Source organism: Somniosus microcephalus, chromosome 11, assembly GCF_052327205.1.
Source record: "Somniosus microcephalus isolate GS21.2 chromosome 11, FLI_Smic_1.0, whole genome shotgun sequence".
Taxonomy (NCBI): Eukaryota; Metazoa; Chordata; class Chondrichthyes; order Squaliformes; family Somniosidae; genus Somniosus; species Somniosus microcephalus.
The window spans coordinates 3383621-3400399 of NC_140997.1; the positions used below are offsets into that span (position 1 = coordinate 3383621).

At 53.1% G+C, this 16779-nt stretch overlaps 1 protein-coding gene across 1 annotated transcript in view; it reads right to left on the bottom strand.

The window, feature by feature from the left end:
- The window catches only part of LOC147110263 (interleukin-21 receptor-like), a 107064-nt gene that overhangs the window by 46119 nt on the left and 44166 nt on the right, over nucleotides 1–16779 (bottom strand). The window contains 1 exon segment of the mRNA XM_086000050.1: nucleotides 10348–10499. Coding sequence (XP_085856176.1) covers nucleotides 10348–10499 — 152 coding nt within the window.

The following is a 16779-nucleotide window of genomic DNA, read 5'->3' on the forward strand; positions in this document are numbered from 1 at the left end:
CTCCCCGCACCCTTTAATATCCCACCCAGTCTAATCCCACTCTCCCACTCACTCCCCACACCCTTTAATATCCCACCCAGTCTAATCCCACTCTCCCCCTCACTCCCCACACCCTTTAATATCCCACCCAGTCTAATCCCATTCTCCCCCTCACTCCCCGCACCCTTTAATATCCCACCCAGTCTAATCCCACTCTCCCCCTCACTCCCCGCACCCTTTAATATCCCACCCAGTCTAATCCACTCTCCCCCTCACTCCCCACACCCTTTAATATCCCACCCAGTCTAATCCCCACTCTCCCCCTCACTCCCCGCACCCTTTAATATCACACCCAGTCTAATCCCACACTCCCCGCTCGCTCCCCGTACTCTTTAATATCCCACCCAGTCTAATCCCACTCTCCCCCTCACTCCCCGCACCCTTTAATATCCCACCCAGTCTAATCCCACTCTCCCCCTCACTCCCCGCACCCTTCAATATCCCACCCAGTCTAATCCCACTCTCCCCCTCACTCCCCGCACCCTTCAATATCCCACCCAGTCTAATCCCACTCTTCCCCTCACTCCCCGTACCCTTTAATATCCCACTCTCCCCCTCACCCCGCACCCTTTAATATCCCACCCAGTCTAATCCCACCCTCCCCCTCACTCCCCGTACCCTTTAATATCCCACCCAGTCTAATCCCACTCTCCCCCTCACTCCCCGTACCCTCTAATATCCCACCCAGTCTAATCCCACTCTCCCCCTCACTCCCCGCACCCTTTAATATCCCACCCGGTCTAATCCCACTCTCCCCCTCATTCCCCACACCCTTTAATATCCCACCCAGTCTAATCCCACTCTCCCCCTCACTCCCCGTACCCTTTAATATCCCACCCAGTCTAATCCCACTCTCCCCCTCACTCCCCGTACCCTTTAATATCCCACCCAGTCTAATCCCACTCTCCCCCTCACTCCCCGCACCCTTTAATATCCCACCCAGTCTAATCCCACTCTCCCCCTCACTCCCCACACCCTTTAATATCCCACCCAGTCTAATCCCACTCTCCCCCTCACTCCCCGTACCCTTTAATATCCCACCCAGTCTAATCCCACGCTCCCCCTCACTCCCCGTACCCTTTAATATCCCACCCAGTCTAATCCCACTCTCCCCCTCACTCCCCACACCCTTTAATATCCCACGCAGTCTAATCCCACTCTCCCCCTCACTCCCCGCACCCTTTAATATCCCACCCAGTCTAATCCCACTCTCCCCCTCACTCCCCGCATCCTTTAATATCCCACCCAGTCTAATCACACTCTCCCCCTCACTCCCCGTGCCCTTTAATATCCCACCCAGTCTAATCCCACTCACCCCCTCACTCTCCACACCCTTTAATATCCCACCCAGTCTAATCCCACTCTCCCCCTCACTCCCTGTACCCTTTAATATCCCACCCAGTCGAATCCCACTCTCCCCCTCACTCCCCGTACCCTTTAATATCCCACCCAGTCTAATCCCACTCTCCCCCTCACTCCCCACACCCTTTAATATCTCACCCAGTCTAATCCCACTCTCCCCCTCACTCCCCGCACCCTTTAATATCCCACCCAGTCTAATCCCACTCTCCCCCTCACTCCCCACACCCTTTAATATCCCACCCAGTCTAATCCCACTCCCCCTCACTCCCCGCAACCTTTAATATCCCACCCAGTCTAATCCCACTCTCCCCCTCACTCCCCACACCCTTTAATATCCCACCCAGTCTAATCCCACTCCCCCTCACTCCCCGTACCCTTTAATATCCCACCCAGTCTAATCCCACTCTCCCCCTCACTCCCCGCACCCTTTAATATCCCACCCAGTCTAATCCCACTCTCCCCCTCACTCCCCGTACCCTTTAATATCCCACCCAGTCTAATCCCACTCCCCCTCACTCCCCGTACCCTTTAATATCCCACCCAGTCTAATCCCACTCTCCCCCTCACGCCCCACACCCTTTAATATCCCACCCAGTCTAATCCCACTCTCCCCCTCACTCCCTGCACCCTTTAATATCCCACCCAGTCTAATCCCACTCTCCCCCTCACTCCCCACACCCTTTAATATCCCACCCAGTCTAATCCCACTCTCCCCCTCACTCCCCGCACCCTTTAATATCACACCCAGTCTAATCCCACACTCCCCGCTCGCTCCCCGTACTCTTTAATATCCCACCCAGTCTAATCCCACTCTCCCCCTCACTCCCCGCACCCTTTAATATCCCACCCAGTCTAATCCCACTCTCCCCCTCACTCCCCGCACCCTTTAATATCCCACCCAGTCTAATCCCACTCTCCCCTCACTCCCCGTACCCTTTAATATCCCACCCAGTCTAATCCCACTCTCCCCTCACTCCCTGTATCCTTCAATATCCCACCCAGTCTAATCCCACTCTCCCCCTCACTCCCCACACCCTTTAATATCCCACGCAGTCTAATCCCACTCTCCCCCTCACTCCCCACACCCTTTAATATCCCACCCAGTCTAATCCCACTCTCCCCCTCACTCCCCGTACCCTTTAATATCCTACCCAGTCTAATCCCACTCTCCCCCTCACCCCGCACCCTTTAATATCCCACCCAGTCTAATCCCACCCTCCCCCTCACTCCCCGTACCCTTTAATATCCCACCCAGTCTAATCCCACTCTCCCCCTCACCCCGCACCCTTTAATATCCCACCCAGTCTAATCCCACCCTCCCCCTCACTCCCCGTACCCTTTAATATCCCACCCAGTCTAATCCCACTCTCCCCCTCACTCCCCGTACCCTCTAATATCCCACACAGTCTAATCCCACTCTCCCCCTCACTCCCCGCACCGTTTAATATCCCACCCAGTCTAAACCCACTCTCCCCCTCACTCCCCACACCCTTTAATATCTCACCCAGTCTAATCCCACTCTCCCCCTCACTCCCCGTACCCTTTAATATCCCACCCAGTCTAATCCCACTCTCCCCCTCACTCCCCACACCCTTTAATATCTCACCCAGTCTAATCCCACTCTCCCCCTCACTCCCCGTACCCTTTAATATCCCACCCAGTCTAATCCCACTCTCCCCCTCACTCCCCACACCCTTAAATATCCCACCCAGTCTAATCCCACTCTCCCCCTCACTCCCCGCACCCTTTAATATCCCACCCAGTCTAATCCCACTCTCCCCCTCACTCCCCACACCCTTTAATATCTCACCCAGTCTAATCCCACTCTCCCCCTCACTCCCCACACCCTTAAATATCCCACCCAGTCTAATCCCACTCTCCCCCTCACTCCCCGCACCCTTTAATATCCCACTCAGTCTAATCCCACTCTCCCCCTCACTCCCCGCACCCTTTAATATCTCACCCAGTCTAATCCCACTCTCCCCCTCACTCCCCACACCCTTAAATATCCCACCCAGTCTAATCCCACTCTCCCCCTCACTCCCCGCACCCTTTAATATCCCACCCAGTCTAATCCCACTCTCCCCCTCACCCCGCACCCTTTAATATCCCAACCAGTCTAATCCCACTCTCCCCCTCACTCCCCGCACCCTTTAATATCCCACCCAGTCTAATCCCACTCTCCCCCTCACTCCCCGTACCCTTTAATATCTCACCCAGTTTAATCCCACTCTCCCCCTCACACCCCGTACCCTTTAATGTCTCACCCAGTCTAATCTCACTCCCCACACCCTTTAATATCCCACCCAGTCTAATCCCACTCTCCCCCTCACTCCCCGTACCCTTTAATATCTCACCCAGTTTAATCCCACTCTCCCCCTCACACCCCGTACCCTTTAATATCCCACCCAGTCTAATCCCACACTCCCCGCACCCTTTAATATCCCACCCAGTCTAATCCCACTCTCCCCCTCACTCCCCGCACCCTTTAATATCCCACCCAGTCTAATCCCACTCTCCCCCTCACTCCCCGCACCCTTTAATATCCCACCCAGTCTAATCCCACTCTCCCCCTCACTCCCCGCACCCTTTAATATCCCACCCAGTCTAATCCCACTCTCCCCCTCACTCCCCGTACCCTTTAATATCCCACCCAGTCTAATCCCACTCTCCCCCTCACTCCCCACACCCTTTAATATCCCACCCAGTCTAATCCCACTCTCCCCCTCACTCCGCGCACCCTTTAATATCCCACCCAGTCTAATCCCACTCTCCCCGTACCCTTTAATATCCCACCCAGTCTAATCCCACTCTCGCCTCACTCCCCGCACCCTTTAATATCTCACCCAGTCTGATCCCACTCTCCCCCTCACTCCCCTACCCTTTAATATCCCACCCAGTCTAATCCCATTCTCTCCTCACTCCCCGCACCCTTTAATAGCCCACCCAGTCTAATCCCACTCACCCCCTCACTCCCCGTACCCTCTAATATCCCACCCAATCTAATCCCACTCTCCCCCTCACTCCCCGTACTCTTTAATATCCGACCCAGTCTAATCCCACTCTCCCCCTCACTCCCCGCACCCTTTAATATCCCACCCAGTCTAATCCCACTCTCCCCCTCACTCCCCGCACCCTTTAATATCCCACCCAGTCTAATCCCACTCTCCCCCTCTCTCCCTGTATCCTTTAATATCCCACCCAGTCTAATCCCACTCTCCCCCTCACTCCCCACACCCTTTAATATCCCACCCAGTCTAATCCCACTCTCCCCCTCACTCCCCGTACCCTTTAATATCCCACCCAGTCTAATCCCACTCTCCACCTCACTCCCCACACCCTTTAATATCCCACCCAGTCTAATCCCACTCTCCCCCTCACTCCCCACACCCTTTAATATCCCACCCAGTCTAATCCCACTCTCCCCCTCACTCCCCACACACTTTAATATCCCACCCAGTCTAATCCCACTCTCCCCCTCACTCCCCGTACCCTTTAATATCCTACCCAGTCTAATCCCACTCTCCCCCTCACCCCGCACCCTTTAATATCCCACCCAGTCTAATCCCACCCTCCCCCTCACTCCCCGTACCCTTTAATATCCCACCCAGTCTAATCCCACTCTCCCCCTCACCCCGCACCCTTTAATATCCCGCCCAGTCTAATCCCACCCTCCCCCTCACTCCCCGTACCCTTTAATATCCCACCCAGTCTAATCCCTCACTCCCCGTACCCTCTAATATCCCACCCAGTCTAATCCCACTCTCCCCCTCACTCCCCGCACCCTTTAATATCCCACCCAGTCTAATCCCACTCTCCCCCTCATTCCCCACACCCTTTAATATCCCACCCAGTCTAATCCCACTCTCCCCCTCACTCCCCGTACCCTTTAATATCCCACCCAGTCTAATCCCACTCTCCCCCTCACTCCCCGTACCCTTTAATATCCCACCCAGTCTAATCCCACTCTCCCCCTCACTCCCCGCACCCTTTAATATCCCACCCAGTCTAATCCCACTCTCCCCCTCACTCCCCACACCCTTTAATATCTCACCCAGTCTAATCCCACTCTCCCCCTCACTCCCCGTACCCTTTAATATCCCACCCAGTCTAATCCCACTCTCCCCCTCACTCCCCGTACCCTTTAATATCCCACCCAGTCTAATCCCACTCTCCCCCTCACTCCCCGTTCCCTTTAATACCCCACCCAGTCTAATCCCACGCTCCCCCTCACTCCCTGTACCCTTTAATATCCCACCCAGTCTAATCCCACTCTCCCCCCTCACTCCCCACACCCTTAAATATCCCACCCAGTCTAATCCCACTCTCCCCCTCACTCCCCGCACCCTTTAATATCCCACCCAGTCTAATCCCACTCTCCCCCTCACTCCCCGCACCCTTTAATATCCCACTCAGTCTAATCCCACTCTCCCCCTCACTCCCCGCACCCTTTAATATCTCACCCAGTCTAATCCCACTCTCCCCCTCACTCCCCACACCCTTAAATATCCCACCCAGTCTAATCCCACTCTCCCCCTCACTCCCCGCACCCTTTAATATCCCACCCAGTCTAATCCCACTCTCCCCCTCACTCCCCGCACCCTTTAATATCCCACCCAGTCTAATCCCACTCTCTCCCTCACTCCCCGCACCCTTTAATATCCCACCCAGTCTAATCCCACACTCCCCGCACCCTTTAATATCCCACCCAGTCTAATCCCACTCTCCCCCTCACTCCCCGCACCCTTTAATATCCCACCCAGTCTAATCCCACTCTCCCCCTCACTCCCCGCACCCTTTAATATCCCACCCAGTCTAATCCCACTCTCCCCCTCACTCCCCGCACCCTTTAATATCCCACCCAGTCTAATCCCACTCTCCCCCTCACTCCCCGTACCATTTAATATCCCACCCAGTCTAATCCCACTCTCCCCCTCACTCCCCACACCCTTTAATATCCCACCCAGTCTAATCCCACTCTCCCCCTCACTCCGCGCACCCTTTAATATCCCACCCAGTCTAATCCCACTCTCCCCGTACCCTTTAATATCCCACCCAGTCTAATCCCACTCTCCCCCTCACTCCCCGCACCCTTTAATATCCCACCCAGTCTAATCCCCATCTCCCCTCACTCCCCGTACCCTTTAATATCCCACCCAGTCCAATCCCACTCTCCCCCTCACTCCCCGCACCCTTTAATATCCCACCCAGTCTAATCCCACTCTTCCCCTCACTCCCTGCACCCTTTAATATCCCACCCAGTCTAATCCCACTCTCCCCCTCACTCCCCGTACCCTTTAATATCCCACCCAGTCTAATCCCACTCTCGCCTCACTCCCCGCACCCTTTAATATCTCACCCAGTCTGATCCCACTCTCCCCCTCACTCCCCTACCCTTTAATATCCCACCCAGTCTAATCCCACTCTCTCCTAACTCCCCGCACCCTTTAATAGCCCACCCAGTCTAATCCCACTCTCCCCCTCACTCCCCATACCCTCTTATATCCCACCGAATCTAATCCCACTCTCCCCCTCACTCCCCGCACCCTTTAATAGCCCACCCAGTCTAATCCCACTCTCCCCCTCACTCCCCATACCCTCTAATATCCCACCCAATCTAATCCCACTCTCCCCCTCACTCCCCGTACCCTTTAATATCCCACCCAGTCTAATCCCACTCTCCCCCTCACTCCCCGCACCCTTTAATATCCCACCAGTCTAATCCCACTCTCCCCCTCACTCCCCACACCCTTTAATATCCCACCCAGTCTAATCCCACTCTCCCCCTCACTCCCCGCACCCTTTAATATCCCACCCAGTCTAATCCCACTCACCCCCTCACTCCCCGTACCCTTTAATATCCCACCCAGTCTAATCCCACTCTCCCCCTCACTCCCCGTACCCTTTAATATCCCACCCAGTCTAATCCCACTCTCCCCCTCACTCCCCGTACCCTTTAATATCCCACCCAGTCTAATCCCACTCTCGCTCTCACTCCCCGCACCCTTTAATATCCCACCCAGTCAAATCCCACTCTCCCCCTCACTCCCCGTACCCTTTAATATCCCACCCAGTCTAATCCCACTCTCCCCCTCACTCCCCGCACCCTTTAATATCCCACCCAGTCTAATCCCACTCTCCCCCTCACTCCCCGCACCCTTTAATATCCCACCCAGCCTAATCCCACTCTCCCCCTCACTCCCCGCACCCTTTAATATCCCACCCAGTCTAATCCCACTCTCCCCCTCACTCCCCGCACCCTTTAATATCCCACCCAGTCTAATCCCACTCTCCCCCTCACTCCCCGTACCCTTTAATGTCCCACCCAGTCTAATCCCACTCTCCCCCTCACTCCCCGTACCCTTTAATATCCCACCCAGTCTAATCCCACTCTCCCCTTCACTCCCCGTACCCTTTAATATCCCACCCAGTCTAATCCCACTCTCCCCCTCACTCCCCGCACCCTTTAATATCCCACCCAGTCCAATCTCACTCTCCCCCTCACTCCCCATACCATTTAATATCCCACTCAATCTAATCCCACTCTCCCCCTCACTCCCTGCACCCTTTAATATCCCACCCAGTCTAATCCCACTCTCCCCCTCACTCCCCGTACCCTTTAATATCCCACCCAGTCTAATCCCGCTCTCCCCCTCACTACCCACACCCTTTAATATCCCACCCAGTCTAATCCCACTCTCCCCCTCACTCCCCGCACCCTTTAATATCCCACCCAGTCTAATCCCACTCTTCCCCTCACTCCCCGTACCCTTTAATATCCCACCCAGTCTAATCCCACTCTCCCCCTCACTCCCCGTACCCTTTAATATCCCACCCAGTCTAATCCCACTCTCCCCCTCACTCCCCACACCCTTTAATATCCCACCCAGTCTAATCCCACTCTCCCCCTCACTCCCCGTACCCTTTAATATCCCACCCAGTCTAATCCCACTCTCCCCCTCACTCCCCACACCGTTTAATATCCCACCCAATCCAATCCCACTCTCCCCCTCACTCCCTGTACCATTTAATATCCATACCCCAGTGAGAGTCAGTGTCTGTGTAACTGTACCCCAGTGAGAGTCAGTGTCTGTGTAACTGTACCCCAGTGAGAGTCAGTGTCTGTGGAACCCGTACCCCAGTGAGAGCCAGTGTCTGTGGAACTGTACCCCAGTGAAAGTCAGTGTCTGTGGAACTGTACCCCAGTGAGAGTCAGTGTCTGTGGAACTGTACCCCAGTGAGAGTCAGTGTCTGTGGAACTGTACCCCAGTGAGAGTCAGTGTCTGTGGGACCCGTACACCAGTGAGAGTCAGTGTCTGTGGAACTGTACCCCAGTGAGAGTCGGTGTCTGTGGAACCAGTACCCCAGTGAGAGTCAGTGTCTGTGGAACTGTACCCCAGTGAGAGTCAGTGTCTGTGGAACTGTACCCCAGTGAGAATCAGTGTCTGTGGAACTGTACCCCAGTGAGAGTCAGTGTCTGTGGAACTGTACCCCAGTGAGAGACAGTGTCTGTGGAACTGTACCCCAGTGAGAGTCAGTGTCTGTGGAACTGTACCCCAGTGAGAGACAGTGTCTGTGGAACTGTACCCCAGTGAAAGTCAGTGTCGGTGGAACTGTACACCAGTGAGAATCAGTGTCTGTGGAACTGTACCCCAGTGAGAGTCAGTGCATGTGGAACCCGTACCCCAGTGAGAGTCAGTGCCTGTGGAACTGTACCCCAGTGAGAGTCAGTGCATGTGGAACCCGTACACCAGTGAGAGTCAGTGTGTGTGGAACTGTACCCCAGTGAGAGTCAGTGTGTGTGGAACTGTACCCCAGTGAGAGTCAGTGTGTGTGGAACCCTACCCCAGTGAGAGTCAGTGTCTGTGGAACTGTACCCCAGTGAGAGTCAGTGTCTGTGGAACCCGTACCCCAGTGAGAGTCAGTGTCTGTGGAACAGTACCCCAGTGAGAGTCAGTGTGTGTGGAACTGTACCCCAGTGAGAGTCAGTGTGTGGGACCTGTACCCCAGTGAGAGTCAGTGTCTGTGGAACCCGTACCCCAGTGAGAGTCAGTGTCTGTGGAACAGTACCCCAGTGAGAGTCAGTGTGTGTGGAACTGTACCCCAGTGAGAGTCAGTGTGTGTGGAACTGTACCCCAGTGAGAGTCAGTGTGTGTGGAACCCGTACCCTAGTGAGAGTCAGTGTCTGTGGAACTGTACCCCAGTGAGAGTCAGTGTCTGTGGAACTGTACCCCAGTGAGAGTCAGTGTGTGTGTAACTGTACCCCAGTGAGAGTCAGTGTGTGTGTAACTGTACCCCAGTGAGAGTCAGTGTGTGTGTAACTGTACCCCAGTGAGAGTCAGTGCCTGTGGAACTGTACCCCAGTGAGAGTCAGTGTGTGTGTAACTGTACCCCAGTGAGAGTCAGTGTGTGGGACCTGTACCCCAGTGAGAGTCAGTGTGTGTGTAACTGTACCCCAGTGAGAGTCAGTGTGTGTGTAACTGTACCCCAGTGAGAGTCAGTGCCTGTGGAACTGTACCCCAGTGAGAGTCAGTGTGTGTGTAACTGTACCCCAGTGAGAGTCAGTGTGTGGGACCTGTACCCCAGTGAGAGTCAGTGTGTGTGTAACTGTACCCCAGTGAGAGTCAGTGCCTGTGGAACTGTACCCCAGTGAGAGTCAGTGTGTGTGTAACTGTACCCCAGTGAGAGTCAGTGTGTGTGGAACTGTACCCCAGTGAGAGTCAGTGTCTGTGGAACCCGTACCCCAGTGAGAGTCAGTGTTTGGGACCCGTACCCCAGTGAGAGTCAGTGTTTGGGACCCGTACCCCAGGGTGTGTCGGTGCTTTTAGTACCAAAGGGGAGGGCAACGAATACACTGACAGTGCCGTGCGGGTACAATGGACGGAACCTCTGGGACGAGGGAAAGTTAATGTTAAGTATCAGAGAGGGATTAGGCCGCAGTCCTACCTCCCATCTATCTTGTGTTCTCTTGAATCTCAGCTCGTAGTCGAAGTCCTCTAAATAGTGCTCCTCACCGTAGGCCATTAGCCAGGAGAAGTTGTACATTTCGCAGGGGGCGTCTTGCGAGATGGTCAGATTGAACGGTGCAAGAAGTTTTACTGTGGAGAGAAAGATTCTGTTCAGAAGTTTGAATTATGAAATCCAAAATGAACAATACTGCAGATCAGAAGTTCCCCGTGGGGTCCGACACTGCAAAAGTGGTTGAGGTTGTGTGAAGGGCGGGGGTAGTGAAACGAATTGACCAACTTGATGCTGGTTATGGAGAATCGCAGATGGACAGAAGTTAAACAGGAGGAGTAAGCAGGGAAGTCGTAAGGAACTTTTCCACCCAAGGGTAAGAGAGTCATGGAATTAGTTTCTAGGGTAGAACCTTGAAGTGGATAAAATGGAATCAAGATACAATAGGATGTATTCCGAGAGAGAGAGAGAGAGAGAGAGAGGGAGAGAGGGAGAGAGAGATAGATGATCCCAGGCTGTTAAGAGAGGCAGGGAGGAAATAGCAGAGGCTCTGAACATCATTTTCCAATTCTCTCTGGCTACAGGTGTGGTGCCGGAGGACTGGAGGACTGCTAACGTGGTACCGTTGTTTAAAAAGGGAGAAAGGGATAGACCGAGTAATTACAGGCCAGTCAGCCTAACCTCGGTGGTGGGCAAATTATTGGAAAAAATTCTGAAGGACCGTATTAATCGTCTTAATCAAGAACAGTCAGCATGGATTTGTTAAGGGATAGTTGTGTCTGACTAACTTGATTGAATTTTTTGAGGAGGTAACAAGGAGGGTCAATGAGGGTAGCGCATTTGATGTAGTCTACATGGATTTTAGCGAGGCTTTCGACAAGGTCCCACATGGCTGACTGGTCAGAAAAGTAAAAGCCCATGGGATCCAAGGGAAAGTGGCAAGTTGGATCCGAAATTGGCTCAGTGGCAGGAAGGAAAGGGTAATGGTTGACGGGTATTTTTGTGACATAAGAACATAAGAAACAGAAGCAGGAGTCGGCCATTCGGCCCCTCGAGCCTGCTCCGCCATTCAATGAGATCATGGCTGATCTTCGACCTCAACTATGTGACTGGAAGGCTGTTCCCAGTGGGGTTCCGCAGGGCTCAGTACTGGGCCCCTTGCTTTTTGTGGTATATATCAATGATTTAGACTTCCTGTAGGGGGAATGACTAGGAAGTTTGCAGATGATACAGAAATTGGCCGTGTGACTGATAGTGAGGAAGAAAGCTGTAGACTGGAGGAAGATATCAATGGACTGGTCAGGTGGGCAGAACAGTGGCAAATGGAATTCAATCCGGAGAAGTGTGTGGTAATGCATTTATGGAGGGCTAACAAGGCAAGGGAATACACAATTAATGGTAGGATACTGAGAAGTGCAGAAGATCAGGGGGACCTTGGAGTGCATGTCCACAGATCCCTGAAGGTAGCAGGACAGGTAGATAAGGTGGTTAAGAAGGTATACGGGATACTTCCCTTTATTAGCTGAGGCATAGAATATAAGAGCAGGGGGGTTATGCTTGAACTGTATAAAACACTAGTTAGGCCGCAGCTAGAATACTGCGTGCAGTTCTGGTCACCACATTACAGGAAGGATGTGATTGCACTAGAGAGGGTACAGAGGTGATTTACAAGGATGTTGCCTGGACTGGGGAATTTTAGCTATGAGGAAAGATTGGATAGGCTTGTATCTAACCCGTGCTGTACCTGCCCTGGGAGTGTTTGATGGGACAGTGTAGAGGGAGCTTTACTCTGTATCTAACCCGTGCTGTACCTGCCCTGGGAGTGTTTGAGGGGACAGTGTAGAGGGAGCTTTACTCTGTATCTAACCCGTGCTGTACCTGCCCTGGGAGGGTTTGATGGGACAGTGTAGAGGGAGCTTTACTCTGTATCTAACCCGTGCTGTACCTGCCCTGGGAGTGTTTGAGGGGACAGTGTAGAGGGAGCTTTACTCTGTATCTAACCCGTGCTGTACCTGCCCTGGGAGGGTTTGATGGGACAGTGTAGAGGGAGCTTTACTCTGTATCTAACCCGTGCTGTACCTGCCCTGGGAGTGTTTGATGGGACAGTGTAGAGGGAGCTTTACTCTGTATCTAACCCGTGCTGTACCTGCCCTGGGAGTGTTTGATGGGACAGTGCAGAGGGAGCTTTACTCTGTATCTAACCCGTGCTGTACCTGCCCTGGGAGTGTTTGATGGGACAGTGTAGAGGGAGCTTTACTCTGTATCTAACCCGTGCTGTACCTGCCCTGGGAGTGTTTGATGGGACAGTGTAGAGGGAGCTTTACTCTGTATCTAACCCGTGCTGTACCTGCCCTGGGAGTGTTTGATGGGACAGTGTAGAGGGAGCTTTACTCTGTATCTAACCCGTGCTGTACCTGCCCTGGGAGTGTTTGATGGGACAGTGTAGAGGGAGCTTTACTCTGTATCTAACCCGTGCTGTACCTGCCCTGGGAGTGTTTGATGGGACAGTGTAGAAGGAGCTTTACTCTGTATCTAACCCGTGCTGTACCTGCCCTGGGAGTGTTTGATGGGACAGTGTAGAGGGAGCTTTACGCTGTATCTAACCCGTGCTGTACCTGCCCTGGGAGTGTTTGATGGGACAGTGTAGAGGGAGCTTTACTCTGTATCTAACCCGTGCTGTACCTGCCCTGGGAGTGTTTGATGGGACAGTGTAGAGAGAGCTTTACTCTGTATCTAACCCGTGCTGTACCTGCCCTGGGAGTGTTTGATGGGACAGTGTAGAGGGAGCTTTACTCTGTATCTAACCCGTGCTGTACCTGCCCTGGGAGTGTTTGATGGGACTGTGTAGAGGGAGCTTTACTCTGTATCTAACCCGTGCTGTACCTGCCCTGGGAGTGTTTGATGGGACAGTGTAGAGGGAGCTTTACTCTGTATCTAACCCGTGCTGTACCTGCCCTGGGAGTGTTTGATGGGACTGTGTAGAGGGAGCTTTACTCTGTATCTAACCCGTGCTGTACCTGCCCTGGGAGTGTTTGATGGGACAGTGTAGAGGGAGCTTTACTCTGTATCTAACCCGTGCTGTACCTGCCCTGGGAGTGTTTGATGGGACAGTGTAGACAGAGCTTTACTCTGTATCTAACCCGTGCTGTACCTGCCCTGGGAGTGTTTGATGGGACAGTGTAGAGGGAGCTTTACTCTGTATCTAACCTGTGCTGTACCTGCCCTGGCAGTGTTTGATGGGACAGTGCAGAGGGAGCTTTACTCTGTATCTAACCCATGCTGTACCTGCCCTGGGAGTGTTTGATGGGACAGTGTAGAGGGAGCTTTACTCTGTATCTAACCCATGCTGTACCTGCCCTGGGAGTGTTTGATGGGACACTGTAGAGGGAGCTTTACTCTGTATCTAACCCGTGCTGTACCTGCCCTGGGAGTGTTTGATGGGACTGTGTAGAGGGAGCTTTACTCTGTATCTAACCCGTGCTGTACCTGTCCTGGGAGTGTTTGATGGGACAGTGTAGAGGGAGCTTTACTCTGTATCTAACCCGTGCTGTACCTTCCCTGGGAGTGTTTGATGGGACAGTGTAGAGGGAGCTTTACTCTGTATCTAACCCGTGCTGTACCTGCCCTGCGAGCGTTTGATGGGACTGTGTCGAGGGAGCTTTACTCTGTATCTAACCTGTGCTGTACCTGCCCTGGGAGTGTTTGATGGGACAGTGTAGAGGGAGCTTTACTCTGCATCTAACCTGTGCTGTACCTGCCCTGGGAGTGTTTGATGGGACAGTGTAGAGGGAGCTTTACTCTGTATCTAACCCGTACTGTACCTGCCCTGGGAGTGTTTGATGGGACAGTGTAGAGGGAGCTTTACTCTGTATCTAACCCGTGCTGTACCTGCCCTGGGAGTGTTTGATGGGACAGTGTAGAGGGAGCTTTACTCTGTATCTAACCCGTGCTGTACCTGCCTTGGGAGTGTTTGATGGGACAGTGTAGAGGTAGCTTTACTCTGTATCTAACCCGTGCTGTACCTGCCCTGGGAGTGTTTGATGGGACAGTGTAGAGGGAGCTTTACTCTGTATCTAACCCGTGCTGTACCTGCCTTGGGAGTGTTTGATGGGACAGTGTAGAGGTAGCTTTACTCTGTATCTAACCCGTGCTGTACCTGCCCTGGGAGTGTTTGATGGGACAGTGTAGAGGGAGCTTTACTCTGTATCTAACCCGTGCTGTACCTGCCCTGGGAGTGTTTGATGGGACAGTGTAGAGGGAGCTTTACTCTGTATCTAACCCGTGCTGTACCTGCCCTGGGAGTGTTTGATGGGACAGTGTAGAGGGAGCTTTACTCTGTATCTAACCCGTGCTGTACCTGCCCTGGGAGTGTTTGATGGGACTGTGTAGAGGGAGCTTTACTCTGTATCTAACCTGTGCTGTACCTGCCCTGGGAGTGTTTGATGGGACAGTGTAGAGGGAGCTTTACTCTGTATCTAACCTGTGCTGTACCTGCCCTGGGAGTATTTGATGGGACAGTGTAGAGGGAGCTTTACTCTGTATCTAACCCGTACTGTACCTGCCCTGGGAGTGTTTGATGGGACAGTGTAGAGGGAGCTTTACTCTGTATCTAACCCGTGCTGTACCTGCCCTGGGAGTGTTTGATGGGACAGTGTAGAGGGAGCTTTACTCTGTATCTAACCCGTGCTGTACCTGCCTTGGGAGTGTTTGATGGGACAGTGTAGAGGTAGCTTTACTCTGTATCTAACCCGTGCTGTACCTGCCCTGGGAGTGTTTGATGGGACAGTGTAGAGGGAGCTTTACTCTGTATCTAACCCGTGCTGTACCTGCCCTGGGAGTGTTTGATGGGACAGTGTAGAGGGAGCTTTACTCTGTATCTAACCCGTGCTGTACCTGCCCTGGGAGTGTTTGATGGGACTGTGTAGAGGGAGCTTTACTCTGTATCTAACCCGTGCTGTACCTGCCCTGGGAGTGTTTGATGGGACAGTGTAGAGGGAGCTTTACTCTGTATCTAACCCGTGCTGTACCTGCCCTGGGAGTGTTTGATGGGACAGTGTAGAGGGAGCTTTACTCTGTATCTAACCCGTGCTGTACCTGCCCTGCGAGTGTTTGATGGGACTGTGTAGAGGGAGCTTTACTCTGTATCTAACCTGTGCTGTACCTGCCCTGGGAGTGTTTGATGGGACAGTGTAGAGGGAGCTTTACTCTGTATCTAACCTGTGCTGTACCTGCCCTGGGAGTGTTTGATGGGACAGTGTAGAGGGAGCTTTACTCTGTATCTAACCCGTGCTGTACCTGCCCTGGGAGTGTTTGATGGGACAGTGTAGAGGGAGCTTTACTCTGTATCTAACCCGTGCTGTACCTGCCTTGGGAGTGTTTGATGGGACAGTGTAGAGGTAGCTTTACTCTGTATCTAACCCGTGCTGTACCTGCCCTGGGAGTGTTTGATGGGACAGTGTAGAGGGAGCTTTACTCTGTATCTAACCCGTGCTGTACCTGCCCTGGGAGTGTTTGATGGGACTGTGTAGAGGGAGCTTTACTCTGTATCTAACCCGTGCTGTACCTGCCCTGGGAGTGTTTGATGAGACAGTGTAGAGGGAGCTTTACTCTGTATCTAACCCGTGCTGTACCTGCCCTGGGAGTGTTTGATGGGACAGTGTAGAGGGAGCTTTACTCTGTATCTAACCCGTGCTGTACCTGCCCTGCGAGTGTTTGATGGGACTGTGTAGAGGGAGCTTTACTCTGTATCTAACCTGTGCTGTACCTGCCCTGGGAGTGTTTGATGGGACAGTGTAGAGGGAGCTTTACTCTGTATCTAACCTGTGCTGTACCTGCCCTGGGAGTGTTTGATGGGACAGTGTAGAGGGAGCTTTACTCTGTATCTAACCCGCACTGTACCTGCCCTGGGAGTGTTTGATGGGACAGTGTAGAGGGAGCTTTACTCTGTATCTAACCCGTGCTGTACCTGCCCTGGGAGTGTTTGATGGGACAGTGTAGAGGGAGCTTTACTCTGTATCTAACCCGTGCTGTACCTGCCTTGGGAGTGTTTGATGGGACAGTGTAGAGGTAGCTTTACTCTGTATCTAACCCGTGCTGTACCTGCCCTGGGAGTGTTTGATGGGACAGTGTAGAGGGAGCTTTACTCTGTATCTAACCCGTGCTGTACCTGCCCTGGGAGTGTTTGATGGGACAGTGTAGAGACAGCTTTACTCTGTATCTAACCCGTGCTGTACCTGCCCTGGGAGTGTTTGATGAGACAGTGTAGAGGGAGCTTTACTCTGTATCTAACCCGTGCTGTACCTGCCCTGGGAGTGTTTGATGGGACTGTGTAGAGGGAGCTTTACTCTGTATCTAACCTGTGCTGTACCTGCCCTGGGAGTGTTTGATGGGACAGTGTAGAGGGAGCTTTACTCTGTATCT